Genomic DNA, 19,783 nt, shown 5'->3' with positions numbered 1-19,783 from the left:
ACAGAAGTAAGGGTGTCAATACAATACCATGCCCTCCTTACTTATGAACTGCTGTTGGTGACAACACTTCCTTCAGAGTTGGACTCCCAGAGAGCAAACTCCACTCTCCAGCTGCCAAGCTCTGAAGGCAGCACAGCCACCAACGCCAGTGCAGAAATAATGGTCACAACACTGCAATCTCCCTACAATAACCTTCTGACCACCCTACAACCGTGTTTGGGTCAAGATCCTTGCAGTTACAACACAATGAAATTCTAGATTTAAACATCTAAAAATAATAAAATCATTATTAAAATCCTATGCCTATGAAATTGACCAAAGTGGACCGTGAATTTGGTAGGGACCTAATTATAGTGAATTTACAGTGGCAGACTAACAAAAAGCAAGATGCTCACTTCCTCTTATAAGATTAGAGAGGGGAACAGAGATGTAGTAGTAGTAGCAGCAGATATTTACATTATGATAGTGGCATATAACTGGGGCATTGGTTTGGGGGGTAACATTGGTTCAGCTGCCTCTCTTGGAAGCTCACAAAACATCATGTATCAATGTCATAAAGTTGAGGCTTTACGGGTAGGACAAGGTGTGTAAGGGATGGCAGAGGCAAGGTGGAGACAGAAAACCACCACTTCTCATGACACACTTTTCCCTGAACCCAGAGGGTATCCACACAGGTGATAATGGTGCTCTGTACCTGATCTTCCTCTCAAAAAGGGAAGTTTTCACAGATGAACATGAAAGATGCACCAGGTATATCAGAAGCAATGCTGTTGGGGGAGGCTATGCGAGATAAACAGGCCCTTCATGGGATTAGAGATTCCTGTCACAGTAGATCATCAAAATACACTGGGGTTGGAGGCAATTCTCCATGCCTCATCTATCTGGAGGCCTTATCTAGATTAATAGGATTTAAAAAGTATTATATTAGAGCATGCAAGTTAATAAATATTAACCAACATTTAAACATCTAGTGTAGACAAGGCCCGTTGACTTAGGCTTTAACTTGATCTTTGAACACTCAAAGGCAATGTACAATTTCTACACTAGACTTTTAAAATGTAGTACCTGTAGTTAGTACCTGTAGTTAGTATATCTATATATATAAAAACATTTTTCTGGACATGCAGCAGAATGACATGATCATGCTCTCTGACCACGAAAGTTGCTAGAGATGGGGGTTCTTGCTCTCTGACCACGAAAGTTGCTAGAGATGGGGGTTCTTGCTAGAGATGGGCGTTCTTGCTTTTACTGCTTCTGAAGGGATGGTATCTACATGAAATTTCAGGAATTATGTTTTGTTCATGCTGAGATTATATTTTAATAGTTTAAAAATAAAGATGGATCTGGTTTGCTGATTATTTCATTAGACACACAGATTTGTGGATTCTCTTGTTAGTCTTGTTTAACAGATATATTTTCTTATTTATGATTTTTCTCATTTCTGACTAGAAGGGTATGCAAAGTTTTCTCAGACAGGAATTTCCAAGAGACAGTAGATACTGGTCTTTAAATATTTTATATTTCAGTAAGTAATTACTGCATATTTATGCTTGTATTATATGTGGGCCCAGTTCCATCTCTAACACACATTCAACTCTCCTTGAAATCAGTGAGAATCTATACCTCAGTGACTGATCCCTTGCAAGCTGTGTGCAGGAACCAATCCTGGAACAAAGTTGGCAGTGTATTGTCTTTGTGTTGCCCCAGTGAATGGAGGTGAAAATAACAAATGGTGAATAGTACGTGAGGGATAAAGAAGAAACAGCACAAGAACACAAAACTGGAGGCACAAGTACAAGAGAAATGAGGCATTACGTAAAAAGATGGCAGAAGGAGATTCTGCACTAAGACCATTCATATAAGAAAATATGGCAGGGAAAAGAGAGATGCTGGGGAAAGAAAGAACTAGCAGAGAACCAGAAAAGGGAGAAGGGGAGAAAACTAAGACAGAGAAGGATGTTAAACAGAATACAAAGGAGAAGTGTCACATTTATACTAAAAATAGTAAATAGCAATAAAACTAGTAATAGCTGTCAACTCAGAAGAAATTTTGTGAGTATGGCCATACTCACAATAGAAAAGAAGCAAGCTAGTGAAAAAATATAGAGAAAGGACTGACAGATAATAAAAGCCCAAGACCTGGTACTTTTGTATATGATGGTACATTTACTGTTACATTTACACATGCCCAATCATACTACCCATTGTTCCAGCTACTGAAACCAGTAAGGGTACATCTACACTGCATGGCTATTTTGGGATACCGGAGGAATCTCAAAATAGCTACCCTGAATCTACACAAGCCACCTAGTAGTTTGAAATATTTTCAAAATAATGGGTACACCATTTCGGCATCCTGGTAATCCTCATTCCATGAGGGTTAAGGGATGTCTCAAAATAGCATGTTATTTCTAAATTTGGCACTGTGTAGACGTGCCAAATTTCAAAATAAGCTATTTTGAAATAGATTCAAAATAAGATATGCAATTTTCATAGCACAAATTGCATATCTTATCTCAAGTTTAGTGTGCTGTGTAGACATACCCTAGGAGAAATCCATACTCCCCATGGAAAAGCCACTAAAGCCAGAGGGGAGGATTTGTCTGAGGAACTCCCTTGAGCTATTGCGTCCAATTTTCTGTCAGGCTGCAGGAAGCTAGGATTCATCACAAAGTGTGGAGCACTCCCAAGCCTGTTGGATCTCCCCAGGTAAATCCTCAGAATCTCAAGGAGGCACAAAGACAAATATATGGCAGTACTGTGGTTCATCATCATCTCCTGGCTCCCCCAGTGCCCTCTAGCTCTTAGGCTAGGCACCTTCCTGGAGCAAGACTTCCAGAGAATGCTAGACAGAACTTGCTTCTGGAACTACCTCTTAATATTGGTACCAAATCATTGAAGGCTTTACTCAAAAAAATAATACCATTTAGGGCTGTATGGCCTTTTACTTGGATTTCTTTGAGAGCTGGGCTAAGGTAAACAATGATCATCCACACGCATATCAGAACCCACATGAGCAATATGTAGGATCTTAGAAAATGGACGGTGTTGATGATACCAAAGATAACTGACTTCTCTTTTTTCATGGGCTAGACAAAACCAGGATACGGGGCCTGATTCAAAGTTCATTAAAGTCTATGGGAGTCTGTTGACTTCAGTGGGCTTTAAATCAGTTCCATGAAGAGCCACATCCATGTTATGACTTAAGAAATGAGCAGCAACTACCTATGCTGTTTGTTACATAAAGTGCACCTAATACCACATCTTTCAAATGTTTTATACTGATTTTGTTACCTGCTCCTTGGTTAAGACACTTAGGTTGTGTCTAGACTACAGGGTTTTTTTTAAAAAAAAAGTGGCCTTTTTTTGAAAAAATTTCACCTGCATCTAGACTGCAGCTGCATTCTTTCGAAAGTAAATCAAAAGAATGCGGCAGTTTTTTCGGTAGCAGTAAACCTCATTTTATGAGGTAAAACGCCTTTTTTGAAAAGTACTTTTCTTCTATTCCAGTGGATCATTGATTTAGCATTCTTTGTTTTATTATCAATGCATATCTACAACAGCCACACTTTGAATGTGATTTAGAATCACCTTGTATGTACCAGAACAGTGTTTTGGTAACAGGTTCAAAATCCTTTTGAGGGAGAAGCTCAAACAGAGCTATTATTTTTGCTCAGAATTCAGTCAAACATTCAGATTGTGAGTGAATGGAAAGGGTAGCATAAATGTGTTCAGATTTTCAATAATTATCTCTTAAGAATGGAAAACAAAAGCATTTCCTGTAAAGGCAACACTAAGAAGATTTCTATTTCGAGGATATGTAATAACTCATATTGAGGCAGCATTTTAATCTTAGCAGAGCTTTAGATAATCTGCTGGCACCTGTGTTTGCTCCTCTTGCATCCCATTATAGCTCTTAGACTTAGGGCCAAAGGTCTGACCTTGCAGGCAATACTTGTGGCAACAGTCCCATTGAAGTCAGGGAGACTCTAGCCAGGAGCAAAGGAAGAAGGATTTGTTCCTGAAAGTGTCACCTATGAGGAAGTCGTCCCCTTGTTCCCCTCAATTTATGGCCACTGGATCCTTTTGCTCTTCTTTCTTCCTGTACAGGGTTTCCTGTGATTTGTGTGAAAATGCTGCAGTGATTATTAGAGGAAAGTAGAACCTGTGGTATCAGTATAGAATATAGTGCATGTATAGTATACACATGGGTAGTGCATAAACAAGACTAAGACTGTTCTAGTAAATCAGCTGTGTATGTATTAAGTAGGATGATGATTTAAAAAATTACGTGACAGCTTTCTGTAACATGTGTCTATTGTATTAAACCTGCATCTTTCTCCATATAATATCTATACACTCTAAAATCTAGATAGTTTTATAGGCTGTAGGTATGGGGTAGGAACTAGCTGTCATGATGTGTAAGCAGGTGCTTAGCAGGATGCCGCCCCTTCTCTATTAGGGCCTCTAGGCTGTAGTGAAATACAAATACTTAGAAACAATTGCATAACCCAAAGTCCAGCCCATCAAATCTGGAGGAAGGGGAGAGAAACAGAAAAAATATATGTATGTGTATAGTTTATAATGAGTGTGTATGTGGGGGGGGGAGATTTGGTGGGTTTAGTAATGGGCTCTGTAGAAGAGCACAAAATGCAGATGATGGAAGGGAAAGAAAGTCTTATGTCTTCTACCTATAGTACAGTTTTGCTCCTTTAAAAAACTGAGCTGCATAATTTTGAAAAGGTTAAAATAAGGTCACATTTATCTAATTATTTGAGGCTTTAATTCCTGATTCCCTTTTTAAAGTATGCACCCTACAAAGGAAGGTGCGTCATTAAGGAAAGGAACAAGTCTTGCTGGGGACAGAAAGCAATTTCCCGTAGCAGGTGCATATAGCAGGTGGTACACAGTGTACCTGCAATGAAAAGGTAGATTTAGTCTAAGATATTATTTAATATGGAAACCTTATTGCATCCTGAGCCACTACTGGGGATGTGCCAAGAAATGGTGTCTGCAGCATGATTTATTACGTGAAAATACCACCAAACTAATCAGTAGAGTTACTAATTAATACAAATCTGCATTTTTGCATAAGCAATTAGTGCAAAGAGAGTGCAATGAAAGAGGAAGTTTGATTCATTTAATCTCAGTGCCTATTCAAGCGGAAAGACCCACCAGGGCAAGGCACTAGGATCTACATTTGGATTTTTTTTCTTTTGATTAGTTAAAGGAACTAAAAGGTCAAATTATCAATATTTAATTCAAATGGAAATGCATTTGTTAAAGAGGAAAGAAAACATTTTATTTAAACAAGGTGAGACTCTGGGGGTAAATGCTGGGATCAAAAATAATTAGATTTTCCAGTTACAACAGCATCTAAATCCCGTCTGATAAGAATCCTAGTTCCTAATAATAGAGGTGGTTTGACACCAATAGCACAGACTATTGGCAGTCCTTAAACTCTAGCTCAGGCAGTTGCTGGTCTAACAATGCCATCCAGATATTTGTTTTAGTGGCACACACTTCTGTGATTTGTTTTGGAGATTTTTAATCAAGTTGAATGATATTTTAAATCTATTGTGATTTCATAATTATATGCACTTGACCAAAGGAATCGCTTAGCAAGCTGATAATTAAACCTTGGTCGTGATGTATTTTCCATTAACTAAATAGAAGTTTACATTTATAAAATTAAAAAACTACCACATTTAACTAGGGAGGGGGAAGTGAGAAATAGGCCATTTAAATTAAAACATTTCCTCCTAGGGGCAAAAACCTACCAGAAAAGAATTTAGAATGTGTATTAATCTCTAGCAGAGTCTTAAATACATTCTAAAACACTATACTAAAAGATATTAATAGATTCCAGTGTGAGCAATACATGTATATTTTTAAAACCCATGGGTCTATTTAAATGATATGCAAGATAAAACGGGCTGTATCTGAACCAGAAATACGACAATGTCATTTTGATTTGGACAGTTTGCACTGTGATTGACTTGTGTAATATTTTCACTTCTATTAATGTGCAGCCTTTTGAAGGAAATAAGATGGGGACCAGACATTTAACAGAAACCGGGAATTAAAGTTGTGCCTCCCTTTAAAAGTGTACGCACAACAAGGAAGGAAAGCCATTAAGAAAGTAAACGGCTGAGGAGGGGTGAGGTATAGTTTCCCGGGCTGGATCCGGTAACTGACCCAGGGAGCTGGCCTTGGTGCTGATTTACTCCCCATTTGCTCTCTTCCGAGTTTGTTGGCCAAACAATTGTCCAGAATGTGAATTAACAAGGACTATTTCAGTTTTGCTCACTTTCGAGGAACAATTACAAATCCCAGCCTACTACTGAACGCTTGTCTTGGGAGATCGTCCTTTGTCTGTTACCTGGCTCTCCGTTCCCATTCGGACTGCAATCTGTTTCCGAAGGCTACTGTAAACAGGTGTGAGACCTTTGCAAACAGGGGATGCCTCCAAATTCCTAACCAATATACAAAGCCCCTCTAAATCTTTTTAATGAGCGGTACGTGGCATCATCCACCAAAGACTGAGGATGGCGAGATTCTATATTGACAACTTTTTTTTTAACCCTCATGTTCTGTCCTTGTTTGATCGTGTTCATTGTTTGGGAAGAAAGCAGAAAATGTAAATAACAAATACAAGACAGACAGGCAAACCAGGCTGTTGATATAGTAAATCACTCACTAAATTATAAGCAAGGCTTCCTCTCTCCAATAGCTTAAAGCTATTTGGGGGGGGGGGTCCTTTTTTCCTTCGTTCTCACAGGTGCAATATGAATCAATTATCTTAATTAAGATAATGCAGCAAACCCAGGAGATTTACTTGGGATGGATTTTTCACTCTGGACAACTGCGAGGCATTTTAATAGCATTTCCATGCCTTCTTACCCCTCTTCTAGATCAGCAACACACACTTCTCTGCATTTACGAAAGTATTTGCTCTGGTACACTGTAGTTGATTTGTCTGGGGGTTTTTTTTTTTAAAACAAAGCCCCAGTGTTACCGAATCTGTAAATCTTTCGCCTTGATTGTCTGCTCTGTGTTAGCTGTTAACCTAGTAGCTCAGCTGAGGTTCAGAAATGGGAAACCGTTTTTGGTTTTTAAGGAAAGAAAGGTACCTCCTTGGGGGAAATCACAGCCGTGCAAAGAAGCAAGCAGACGAGCATTGCAGGACTCAGAAGTCCAGTCCTGCCCTATTGTTTCCCCAGCCAGACTACCCTCTGCCCTGCCTCCCCCCGCCCCCCGCCACCCCCATTGCGTGCCCTCAGCCGGTGATTTTTCCTTCTGCTCCTGCTGCCGAAGTAACCGTCAGCCCAGGAGCAGGCGCCAGCAGATGAGCTGCAAACGGGCAGCAGAGGGGAGCAGATTTGGGACGTTGCATGGGAGCAGTGAGCCATGAAAGGGGCTTTTGTTGACAACGCGTGCGGTTCGCGTGCCGCTCTGGCGACCGGAGCTCCAAGCCCGGGTCGTGGCGGGGGGGGAGAGATGAAGCAATCAAGCCAGCGAGTCCGAATTGGAGAGAGGAAGAGAAGCCAGATGGGGAAGGAGGCTGAAAGTCGGGGGGGGGGGGAGGAGACACTTAAACGTGATCAAACATAGAGATTGCGAGAAGAGAAGAGAGATCGGAATCCTAGAGACTCATTTAAGGCAAAACGAGAGTCAGAAGCAACAAAAGCAGAGGGGCAGCCGAGTTAGTCTGTAACAAGACTTAAGAAGCAAACAAGTTAAAGAATAAAGCAGAATGGATGGGAGCGAGGACAAGATAAGAATAGCGGAGGGGCAGACTGAACCAGGGAGTGAGTGGCAGCCAGGGTGAATGTGAAACTATCTACAATGGAGAGAAAGCTCCCTGATTCTCCGATTAGTCTGCCTGTTGGCCTCAATCCCTGTCCAACTGCACCAAAAAAACACATTCTGTACCTGCAGTCTTCAGATCCTCCCCGTCCTACTTGTCTCCTGCCCCTAATTTAGCAGTCAGAAGCAGCCAGCCTTCCATATCAGACCCCAATTATCGTTGCCTAGTTTTGACGAACTGGGGGACTCAGTTTTCCCATGTAACCCGGGAAAATATAAAATATTAAGGTAGATATGTGTGTAAAATATGTCTGTTGCTCATTGCAAACCTCACCTGACTACAGTTTTCTACGGTTTCTTATTGGGCTTTTAACCTAATCCTGAGTCTATGTTTTGATCTCCTGTCTAGTTTATCTCGAAGTTGTAAATTTTAATGTTGAAGAACAAGATCACAATACAATTTAAAATATTTCAGAAGCCAAATAAAAACTATACCTAGCTTTCCCTAACCTCACCCGAGACGTTAAAAACTAGTCCATCTAAAGAGGACAGAAGTATAATTTGCATTATATTAACAGGTTGAAAGTAGACGAGAATGCATCCAGTTTGATTATTTCTCCAGTCCAATCGTCCAAATGGACCTAAAAGTACAATGGCAAAAGCAACAACTCCTAAACCAAAAAAATCCTTCAACATTCTGTGGATCCGAGAATATTTCTGCCTCAAAATAAGAACGATGAAAACTGGAGACAAGTAATGCAAAGGAAAAGACTTCAGATTAGGAAGCAGACAGTTCTATTGCCGCGTTGTTTCCCACAGAACAGGTTGGCCGAACGGCTATTTGAGATTGTATTTGCAAATGTGCAAAAGACGCACCACCTTTCCACACTAGGCGAACACGGGCTTATGTAATATGAGAATTATTTAAAACAGAAACGTGACCAGGTCCAAACTGGGTCCCTTAATCATCCTTAAAATAATTAGCATTGTCCGGTATGAAATACCAGATACATATTTATTACACATTACTAATGTTGATCTTGAAACAATCTGCACACAGAAAATAGATTATGGGCAGATGTCCTTCACAGATCGCTATAGTCAAGACAAAAAGTCTTATTGTGTTGTTTTATGTTTACCTATAATAAGCATGAAGAGTAGGTAGAGTCATCAGTGTGTTAAAATGTTGTTTTAAATAACCATAACAAAAACCCACTTTTCAAATCTGTTCTTGAAAGGCAGAGTTATTGGTTTCCCATTTAAAGCTACACGACGCCAAAACAGATTATTTTCTTTCTTTCCCTTTAGTGATTAAATCCTTGGATAATGTGTACCACTAATAAAGCTCCACTTGTTAACCATGCAAGCCAGGATCCTTCCTCGTTAAAATGCTTCCCAATCAAACTTGCCAATGTTTGCGAACTCAAGAGATCTTGTTTAAAGCCTTTGGAACAATTGCCTATAAATGGCCTTTTAAAATACAGCGTTGACAATTGATTTTAAATAAGTTGATTAATTTAGAGCAGAAATGGGAGGAAAGTATGCATCACTAACTCCAAACCATGGGAAGAGCGCTCCGATTCTATTAAGATTACCAGCCTTCAAGACTAGACACCACCATCGACGCAGAACACCTTAATTACTTCTCCGGGGTGGTAATTTCAATGTAAAGATATATGCATGTTAACAATGTGTCCATCTTAGCCCGCTGGTAAGGTGGACGCATTAATAAAGGGGTCTGAATAGTAGAACACAGAACGCTGCTCTTGTTTTCACTACACATTACAGATTTGCACGTGAGCTACTGAATAGTGAGGAGAAGGCACCTAATGTTGCTTTCAAACTATAACTAAACAGCTTGTCATTCCTCCCCAAATAACCAATAAAGCAAACACCATTCTGGTAAAGTATTAACAGAAACTCTCACTAGTCCCTAGGTATCATATTTACTTTACTTACATCTTTTAAAATATTTTCATTTTCTGCTGACAAAGTTAAACTCCTTTTAAACGTGCAAAGCCTGATTCATGACACAAATAAAGGAGACTGTAATACTTTTCAAGGAAATGGACACACTCGACCTGGCCCATGGCCTTTTATATAGGTAAAAAGGTATATAGGCATAGATGATAACAGAAGGCAATAATACTTCGGTAGTGAAATATAGCATTAATACATGTGTTTGTTTTTGTGAGTCCCTGTGGGGTGTGAACAGGCGCACTAAACTGGATGAAAAGTGCCTAAGAGGAATTTCTGGTCCTTCTGCAAGTCAATCTTTTGAGTTGTTTCCATCAGTGTGTCATTGCAATGATTGATATTTCATATCTAAAAGATCTTTCAACGTTACTCAGCTGTGTGTTCAGACTGCCTCTTCTTCCAGTAAGGAAAACAAATACGCTAAGATAGGAAAGTGCTAAAAGGTGCCTTCACACTGGACAAGTGGAAAAATTGCAAACGCCTACTCTTGGGGTAGGGGGGAGACGTGGGGGTTAGAGCTAAGCTAGGAGACAGCAACAATTACCGTGAAAAGAAGAAATGTACATGCGGAAACCTCAGTGGATCTGTTCCCCGTCCCTCTTGCTAACCAACACAACTGGAAATTTCTTCTCTTAAATAATAATAATAATAATAATAAAAGACGCAAACCCCAAAGCAACAACAGCAGCGCCAGGAAAGTGCGCCTCCTCCCAGAGGCGAAAGGGTTAATCTTTCCTGCGGGTACAAACAGGTCCGCAGAGTCTCTCACTGGCGACAGATGGCCACTTTCTTTTGGCCACAAAGGGATGGAATCGAGAGCTCCGCTGAATACAAATGGGCAGGTCACGTGAGAAGCCCAGACCCTTTGCTTGACGTGGACGACCATATGGCGCGTGCCGGGGAAAGCTGAGGGAGGAGGGAAAGAGGAGGGAGGTGGGGTTTAGCAGGCAGCACCAGGGGCGCAGGCGCTATAGTTTATAACCATGAAGCGCCTAGACCTCCTCTATCCCCCTCCCTCTCCTTTAGCATCACTGGCCCGGCTATATAACCTGCGCGTCCTGCACCCAGCCCCTAGAAAAAAGAGAAAACACCCTCACACAGGAGAGCTCTCCAGGAGTAACAGGGTTATGAGACCATCACTGCAAAGGACACGCTAAAAAAGAAGGTAATTATAACCCCTGATTCCCTCCTCTGAAACAGAATTTCAATGAAGATTCCTGCAGTGGTATCTAGTAGGAGATATATAATTTGTGGGTTTATAATGTCGAGGTTTTTAAAATCTGTCTACAGTGGAAAAAGTTTAATGGCCCAGTATATCTCAGTGTGTTTCATTCTCAGACATTATCTCCACAGGTTGGGATTATGGGAGCCTGGGAAGCAACATTTAAAAAGCCCTAATTAACTTTTTCACATATTTAATTGGTATTCCTCAATCCCCAGTATAAATTTGATCTGAATATCATCGTTTTCTGCCTATTTTGTAATGTACCACTCATTTGGAGGGAATGGAGAGCATACGGGGAGTTTATTATAGAATGGACTTGATGGCCAAAAGATTTGAATGAGAAGGCTATTATTTCTCATAAGCACAGAGGGCTGTTGGGAGAAAACGTTGGGAGAAAGGCTGCACACTTTATGGTAAAGCTTCTATAGTGTAAATCGGGCTGAGAGCTCCGTTAGGTAAGCGGTGAAGAGTCTGGAGAGGAGAGAGGAAAGAGTAGGAACTGCAAGAGCTGCTACCTGTTACAGTGTCGGAGACACCAAAGGCTTCAGAAGCCGCTCGCAGCGAAGCACTAATTCGATTGTCGCGCTGAAGTCCTCATTGTATTCACATTAGCGGAGTCTTCGCCAGAACCGAACGCTGCAGTTCTGCGAATTGTGCTTGTTTGCATCTTTTTGTGACCAAGCTCGGCAGAACCGTGAGACTCCTGAAAGGAAAGGAACAAGTAGTTTTCCAGCGAACAGGTTTTTAGAGAAAGTGTCACACCTGATCCCCCATCTGGGGAGCTGAGCCTGGCTTGGCTCTGAACCGTTCTGGAGATTGCATTCTGGCTCTAGTACAAGAGAGGAAATGCAGTTATTCTGGGGAATAGCTTCCCGCCTCGGTGGGAAGAAAAGGAGGGCAAGAAAATGAATAAAACCTGGGATTACTGAGTATCTTTGTTTACAACTTTCCCCCGTAGAATCTGCAAGCGTCCACAGAAATGCTTCACGTACTCCCATTGTACCAATCATATCTTCTTCTGCATAATCTATTTATATTCCCCGCTAATATCAGCAAGTGACATAATGGCATTGGGACATGACTAAATCGAATTATAGAGGAGAAGCGCAGGCACAATTAAAAATGTAATTCCTTATTCGGGGAAAACATAGCGCCTTTGTACAGAGTGCGCACTCATCAAGTCTGGGTGTACACTGTGCATTGCATATTAGGGGGGTTTCACACGCGCACACACTTTTGGGAAGAGAGGAGTGCTCAGGGAGGAGAGTTGTGTTTCTTCTGTTGAAGATGGTTCTTCTCTTTTTTATCACCTTCTAAATACAGGACTTCAGACATGACCAAATCGTACAGCGAGAGCGGGCTGATGGGGGAGCCCCAGCCCCAGGGTCCGCCGAGCTGGACCGATGAGTGCCTCAGCTCGCAGGACGAGGAACACGAGGTGGACAAGAAAGAGGAGGATCTCGAAGCCATGCACGCGGAGACCGAAGAGGACTCGCTGAGGAACGGAGAGGAGGAGGATGAAGACGACGACTTAGAGGAAGATGAGGAAGAAGAGGAAGAGGAAGAAGACGACGATCAAAAGCCCAAAAGACGGGGTCCCAAGAAGAAGAAGATGACGAAAGCGCGCATGGAAAGGTTCAAGTTAAGGCGCATGAAGGCTAATGCCCGGGAGCGGAACCGCATGCACGGGCTGAACGCGGCTCTGGACAACCTACGCAAGGTGGTGCCCTGTTACTCCAAGACGCAAAAGCTTTCCAAGATCGAGACCCTGCGCTTGGCCAAGAACTACATCTGGGCACTTTCCGAGATCCTGCGCTCCGGCAAGAGCCCAGACCTGGTCTCATTTGTCCAGACCCTGTGCAAGGGCTTGTCCCAACCCACTACCAACTTAGTAGCCGGCTGCCTCCAGCTCAACCCCAGGACTTTCCTCCCTGAGCAGAACCAAGACATGCCGCCCCATATGCAGCCGGCAAGTGCTTCCTTCCCAGTGCACCCTTACGCCTATCAGTCCCCGGGGCTTCCCAGTCCGCCCTATGGCACCATGGACAGCTCCCATATCTTCCACGTGAAGCCTCCGCACTCGTTTGGAGCTGCTCTGGAGCCATTTTTTGAAAGCACCCTCACTGATTGCACCAGCCCTTCCTTTGACGGACCCCTCAGCCCGCCCCTCAGCATCAATGGGAACTTCTCTTTCAAACACGAACCTTCCAACGAGTTTGATAAAAATTATGCCTTTACCATGCACTATCCCGCAGCTACCCTGGCAGGAGCCGCAGGCCACGGATCAATCTTCGCCGGCTCTGCCTCTCGCTGTGAGATCCCCATAGACAACATTCTGCCCTATGAGAGCCATTCCCATCACGAGCGAGTCATGAGTGCCCAGCTCAATGCCATCTTTCACGATTAACCCTTCAAGGCGCATCAGCGTCGCGACACAAGGAAACAAATCGACTGTGCGTACAGTGACTGTCTTGTTTACAAAGGGCAGCCCTTTGGGTACCACTGCTGCGAAGTGCAAATACTCCACGATTCACGTGATATATGTATTTATTGTCGTTTCTGCCTTTAGGTGACACAGGGATGCAAAGTTCCTGTCCACCTTCTGTATTATTTTCTAATAGCTCTACACTGTAAACGTGGTGTCGGAGTATTCAGATCGTATTAATTATCTGATCGGGATAACAAAATCACAAGCAATAATTAGGATCTATGCAATTTTTAAACTAGTAATGGGCCAATTACAAAATATATATAAATCTATATTTTTCAACCAACGTTTTACTACTTGTTACCTTTCCCATGCTGAATTATTTTGTTGTGATTTTGTACAGAATTTTTAATGACTTTTTATAATGTGGATTTCCTATTTTAAACCATGCAGCTTCATCAATTTTTATACATATTGGAAAAGTAGAATTATATCTAATTTATACAAAATAATTTAACTAATTTAAACCAGCAGAAAAGTGCTTAGAAAAGTTATGTTGCCTTAGCACTTATTTCTTTTCAAATCGTTAACAAAATGCACAGTCCTGGCAATTTCTTTCCCATGAAATTATTTTCTCCCTTACAATAAGAACCAGATCCCTAGTTCTTGAGAGGATAGAAGAATGAAATACTTATTTTCTATTAAAACATATCAATTCAACACATTACTTGCACAAACTTGTATATAAACGTTATAAGCAAATGCCAACACCCTTTTGAAATCAAAAGCTGCTTGACTATCACATACAATTTGCACTGTTTCTTTTTAGTCTTTGAACCCCTTTGCATTCCGTAATTTTGAAGAGAACTTGAAAATATTAATGTTTGCAGACAATATAAATGCATGATTTTATAAATATCCACACAATCAGTGGTTTGTCACATATTCATATATGAATTGCAGCCTAAAACTAATCAGGTTATAATGTTGGGCTATATACCTATTGTAGTCAATTAGTTACAGTAGTATAAAACAAATTCAAACCATTTAATCCGTAATTAGAACAATAGCTATTGCATGTACAATGCAGTCCAGAATAAGTGCTGTCTGAAATGTAATGCTGGTTGAACTGGAATCAAGCTGTACTGTAATTTTGTTTGTAATCCTGTATATTATGATGTAATGCACATTGGGATTTTAGAAACATCCATTCATTTGCAACAATATAGTATTGGACATTTGATCGAATGTTGCATTTCTCTTTATATGTGATTTTTTCTTAGTGTACGCAATTCCTATGGGATTATTGTTTTATTTTGATAGCTCATGAAAGGTGCAACAATTATTATTTGTAGAATAAAACGGACTCAGAAATAAATCCCTGGATTCTTTGTTTTTATTTTTGTTTTGTTTATTGTAAAACTATACTATTTTGTATTGCTGGTTTATTTAACTTTAATTTCAAAGGATGTAAATAGAAATGGGGGGGACAATAATAATAAGATGACTGAATTTGTGTTTTCAACTGCAGGTTGCTGTTTTGACACTTGTGACTCCTTGTGACTGATGTGACCCTTCACATGAAACAAGAAATAAAAGTGTTTCAAAGTATGGGCTACCAAGAACTTGCAAAATAACCTCTACTCTCGATTTTTTAATCCTTTGTCACAACACAGCAGGCTGAGAGTTGGAGTGGATTTCTTTAAACTTCAGGATATATCTTGATTTCTTCATTGTCTCTTGATTTTTAATACTGGCAGATTTTCCTGGTGCTCATTGAGAGCACTGAGGAAAAGTATATATTTTAGCATTATTTTCAAATAGAAAGGGATTCAGCAATCACTAACGTTCTTAAAGCAAACCAGTCATTAAAGGATTAATTCTGACTCATTAAGGATTTCCTAAGTGGTACATACAAAGCAAGTTCCTGAAAACTGTTTGCCCACACCAGGAGAATAAATGACCATTTATGGTCCAAATATGTTTTCATTAGAATGTGTTTCTCTGCCAGAGTCTTTTCTTGGCAGCAGGCACTAGCCTACGATTGGCTCCTCTCTTGTGGCTGAACCTCTCTTGAGCCATTGGAAAGGTTCATCCTTAGCTTGGCCCCAAGTTAGATATCGCTAGGGCTAATTGTTTACTGTACTCTGAAAGGTCTTGGCGCTCGTCTCTGTCCCAGAGGTAGTGGCTAAGGATGTAGTATCTGGAGAATAATATTTTGGCAACATTCTCTCCCTTCTCCCACAAAGTGTCTTCAATCTTCTAGTTAAAAACTGTATAGTTTTTTTCTACCCAAGGCCATGATTCTGAGGCTATCAATTCACCAGGCACTGTTCCCATTCTTTTCTGACATGAAAGAAGTGGTCCCTTAACTCTTAACCTTCAATGGGCCTTCTGGGGCTGTAGAAACCTACAGACCCACATTGTACAAGAGCCACCTGAATAATCTAATGAAGAAGAGGAACCATCTAGAAATGAAATTATCAAAAGATCTATCCTAGACTGGTACAAATGAAATGTCTGACCTTTTAAGTGAAACACATGTTATGAAATCTTTCATCACAAGTGGGAGATACTTTATAAACTGTCTTAAAATGAATCCCAAATGAAAAGACTTTCTTCTGAATGGGTACGTCTACACTGCACGGTTATTTCCGGATACCGCAGGTATCCGGAAATAGCTACCCTGCGTCTACACTAGCCACCCATTATTTCAGAATATTTTTCAAAATAATGGGTGTGTTTTTTCACCATCCTGGGAAATCTCATTGCACAAGGGATAAGGGATGGCTTGATATAGCATGTTATTTGACATCTGGCACTGTGTAGATGTACCAAATTTTAAAATGAGCTATTTCAAAATGGTTTTGAAATCAGATATGCAATTTGAGTAGCGCAAATTGCGTATCTTATTTTGAGTTTAGGTTGCTGTGTAGACGCACCCATGAGTGGAACTTGCAGGTCTAAATATATTATTAATCTCCTATTTCAAAAGGTGCTTTATGGTAAAAACAAAAATCAAAAAACCTAACCATATTTCTCTTTGGAATATGTTTGTTCCCAGTTTTTGGCCTAAAACAAACACACTGAAAGCTAATTAGGAGGTTAGTTGATTCACTTTGCAGCAGCTCAATTTTATTTGGCTTTAGCTGAATAAAGTGTTCCTCTGCAGTCTAGAAACCATCACTATAATCTTTAGAGATCAACTTTCCATTTTTAAAGTACTCCATTATCCCTTTCCAAACAGCAAAGTGGTTATTCAGAAATATATTGAGCTAAGGAAATAAAACCTGAATGTCAATTTCTAAGACAAATTAAAAAATCTGACCTAGGCTTGCATGCATTTTGGTTATATGCCTTCTTCTTAAACATAAAGATTCTTCTAGTCAGTCAAGGGGCAACTCACATACCACCATCTTTTATTCAAAGGAAGGCACAGATGTTCCTTCTGCAGGGGAGGTTTTAATTTATGAAAATTATATTATTTATGCATGAATGCACTCTGCACAACACACAGTATTTCCATGTGATGAGAGAAATACCACAGAACCAGTGCCAATGTCAGGAACATATTCTGCAAATTTAGTTGCTTAAATGTTTAATGACCATTTGGAAGGTATTTCTAAACTACAAGAAACCTTTTCAATTACCTTTGCTTATTCACCATTATTAACAAAATTCAATTTCTCTAGCTAACGTCATTTACTTTAAACATCTAAGTATGCTTTCTGAATATTTTTACTACAGTATTTCAAAAGAACTAATAGTAGAACAAACTAGTAAAGAAAATTGATTACATATTTTAGCAGATTCTTCTTTTTACACTTTTTGTGGTGCATTTTATTGTTTCTATTAGGGTTTTTCCACTCCCATCACCACCCTGAAGCAAGACCAATATATTTTGAGTTATCTTTTCATGCTACCATTTCTTATGGTGGCATATTTATTTTCTTACTGGAAATCATACCTTCTTCAGGATCTGATTGTATTCCACCAGATGGTGTTTAAAGGGAAGGAAGTACCTGCACAGTTCTCACAGATGTCAGCAAGTTTTAATTTACCCTCCATCCTTATATGGAGTAAATTAAAAGGCTGATTCTCAAGCCCATATAGATCTCAGGTAATCAGCGGGAATTTGGAAGCATCTGCTCAGAGGCCCTGTGCTTTCATTCCAGCTTTGCACACTGGTGGCCCTTTCTGTATCTCAGGCAAGGTTTAGACTACAGGCTTCTTTCAGAAGAAGCTTTTCTGGAAGAAATCTTCTGGGGAAAAAAGTAATCTTCTGTTTTGAAAGATAGCATCCGTACTAAATGGATATTACCTCGCATTTAAGCTGTGATTACTTGGACAGAGTGGCCACCAGGGCCTCTGTGCTTTTTCCTCTTTCCTCTTCTTTCGAAAGTACTCCCTCTTCCCCGTCCACACACACCTTTTTCCGAAAGAGCTCTTTTGGAAAAAGGCTTCTTCCTCATAGAAAGAAATTTACCAAAGTCAGGAAAAACCCACTGTTCTTTCGATTTTTTTGCGAAAGAAAATGATTGCAATGTGGACATAAGTGAAGTTTTTTTTCTGAAAAATGGCCATTTTTCAAAAAAAACCCCTCTGCAGTGTAGTTCTCTTAGAGCAGAATGTTTGGTGCTTTTGCAGTTGGGAGCTGTCCAAGAAACAACACGGAAAAAGAGTCTGCCACCTTGGAGGGAGCTTAGTAGAATAGTCTTTCTGCCATATTTTTCTTAGGGCTGATGTGCCAATAGTATTCACAGTCTGACCACTCTTTCCACATCCCCATCTCCCATTGATCTTGAGTCCTTCTGTTATAGTTGGGAAAGGTGATATATGGGTGAAGGACTATAATTGGATCCTCAGATTTTACTCAATACTTACCTCATTGATTTCAGTGAGAATTACTCCTGAGTAAGGATTTCAGACCCTAGCTCGGTGATTTCAATGTAGCTGTCTGAATAAGAAAAGCAGAATTTAGCTCATTGAATCCACTGGAAACAGGACTGGCCTCTTAATTTGGTTAAAATATATATAAAGAATTACTTTATTCAGGAGCTGCTGTTTCAGCAGTTGAGTAAACCAACAAATGATAGTAATGTGTGATCTTGGAGGCTAAATAACAGGCAATGAATATCATTCTAAGATCAGTTTTGACGTAAGTATACCAGATATTAAAACAAAGCTTTTTAATTTAAAAAGTGTTTCAATCATCCAACACAATTTTAATGTAAAATAAGTTAGACTTAGTGAAAACCTTGCCTGAATATTGCTTTCGCTGTTCTAAAAATAAGGATATGAAGTGCCTCAAATATTAAATTTTTAAAAGAAGGGCATTTTTGATAGGACAGTTCATATGTGCCATGAGAAAGCCTACCAAACAATTAAAATAATTATGGAATCAAATGCTGCTTATCTTATTTATGCAGTCCTTACTCATTCTTTATTCAGGAGAAAGTCAGATCTGCCATAGTGGCTATCAGAATTTTGCATGACAAAGTACTGGAAAAGAATTGCAGAATTTGGTCTTCATGTTTGTTGTTGTTTAAACAAAAATAGGAATATGTTTAGTTTTTAGCCCCTAAAAAGGATGCGTTAAAATACACATTTTAAAATGGTGTAACTACATTATTTACCCAGCAGACCTATATTACAAAAAGTTTAAAATACGCTAATGTGTCTTGAAATGATGAGGTGGAGAACTACATTAGAATTGTTCTGTATAAAAGTGTACATAAGTGTTTTTAAATAATTAAAATATGTGTTTAACAAACTGTCAGATACGAGGTGATAGAAAATTAAGGCTGACACTGCTCGTTAAGCATTTCTTGTATGTATTTATTTTGCCTATGGGGTGTGTTAAGCGTAGCATATCAGTCCTGATTTGCAATTTCCTGGCTAGAACCAGTTTGTATCACAGATTTAATCCCATGTAATATAAAATAAAGTTTAAGCCATTGTGACCCACCATTCCTAGCAACTTGTGTGGTTAGAGCAGGGCAAAACACAGAATTCTGAATATAGCATTATTGTATTTAAAATAACATGTCAAACTTAATGCAAGGAAGAAATATATCTCTTGAACCCATGAGTCCATATTACTTCTTTTTCTTTTGCAGTGATCTTGCAACTCTCTCACTTTTCAAAATTATTTTGCCTCGTGCTGCTGCCACCTTCCAGTTGTTTCTTGTACCTGTGCAATCTTTCCCATTTCTTCTTGTTCTACTCTTTGCAGCCATTTCTTTCTTTGCCTTTTTTCAAATTTATTTTATCCTTCACAGTGTCAAGCTTTCTTGTCTTTCATTCTCTTTCTCTCTTCACCCCACCTTTTTCCTCTATCTAGC

At 39.9% G+C, this 19,783-nt stretch overlaps 1 protein-coding gene across 1 annotated transcript; it reads left to right on the top strand.

Annotated features, from left to right (window-relative positions):
- The first annotated feature begins 10,808 nt into the window (after positions 1 to 10,808).
- NEUROD1 (neuronal differentiation 1) lies at positions 10,809 to 15,013 on the top strand. The gene is made up of 2 exons (XM_006121695.5): positions 10,809 to 10,951; positions 12,335 to 15,013. The coding sequence occupies exon 2, from the start codon at positions 12,345 to 12,347 to the stop codon at positions 13,416 to 13,418; it is 1,074 nt and encodes a 357-aa protein (XP_006121757.1). The 5' UTR covers positions 10,809 to 10,951; positions 12,335 to 12,344; the 3' UTR covers positions 13,419 to 15,013.
- The last annotated feature ends 4,770 nt before the right edge of the window (positions 15,014 to 19,783 follow it).

The sequence above is a fragment of the Pelodiscus sinensis genome, chromosome 7, assembly GCF_052426305.1.
Source record: "Pelodiscus sinensis isolate ZL-2025 chromosome 7, ASM5242630v1, whole genome shotgun sequence".
NCBI classification, from domain to species: Eukaryota; Metazoa; Chordata; order Testudines; family Trionychidae; genus Pelodiscus; species Pelodiscus sinensis.
The sequence above is the reverse complement of the archived record's forward strand: the minus strand, read 5'-3'. Positions and strand labels throughout refer to the sequence as shown.

What these genes read in the sequence shown, in the direction of transcription:
- NEUROD1 (XM_006121695.5), top strand. Translation starts at nt 12,345, where the DNA reads ATGACCAAATCGTACAGCGAGAGCGGGCTGATGGGGGAGCCCCAGCCC.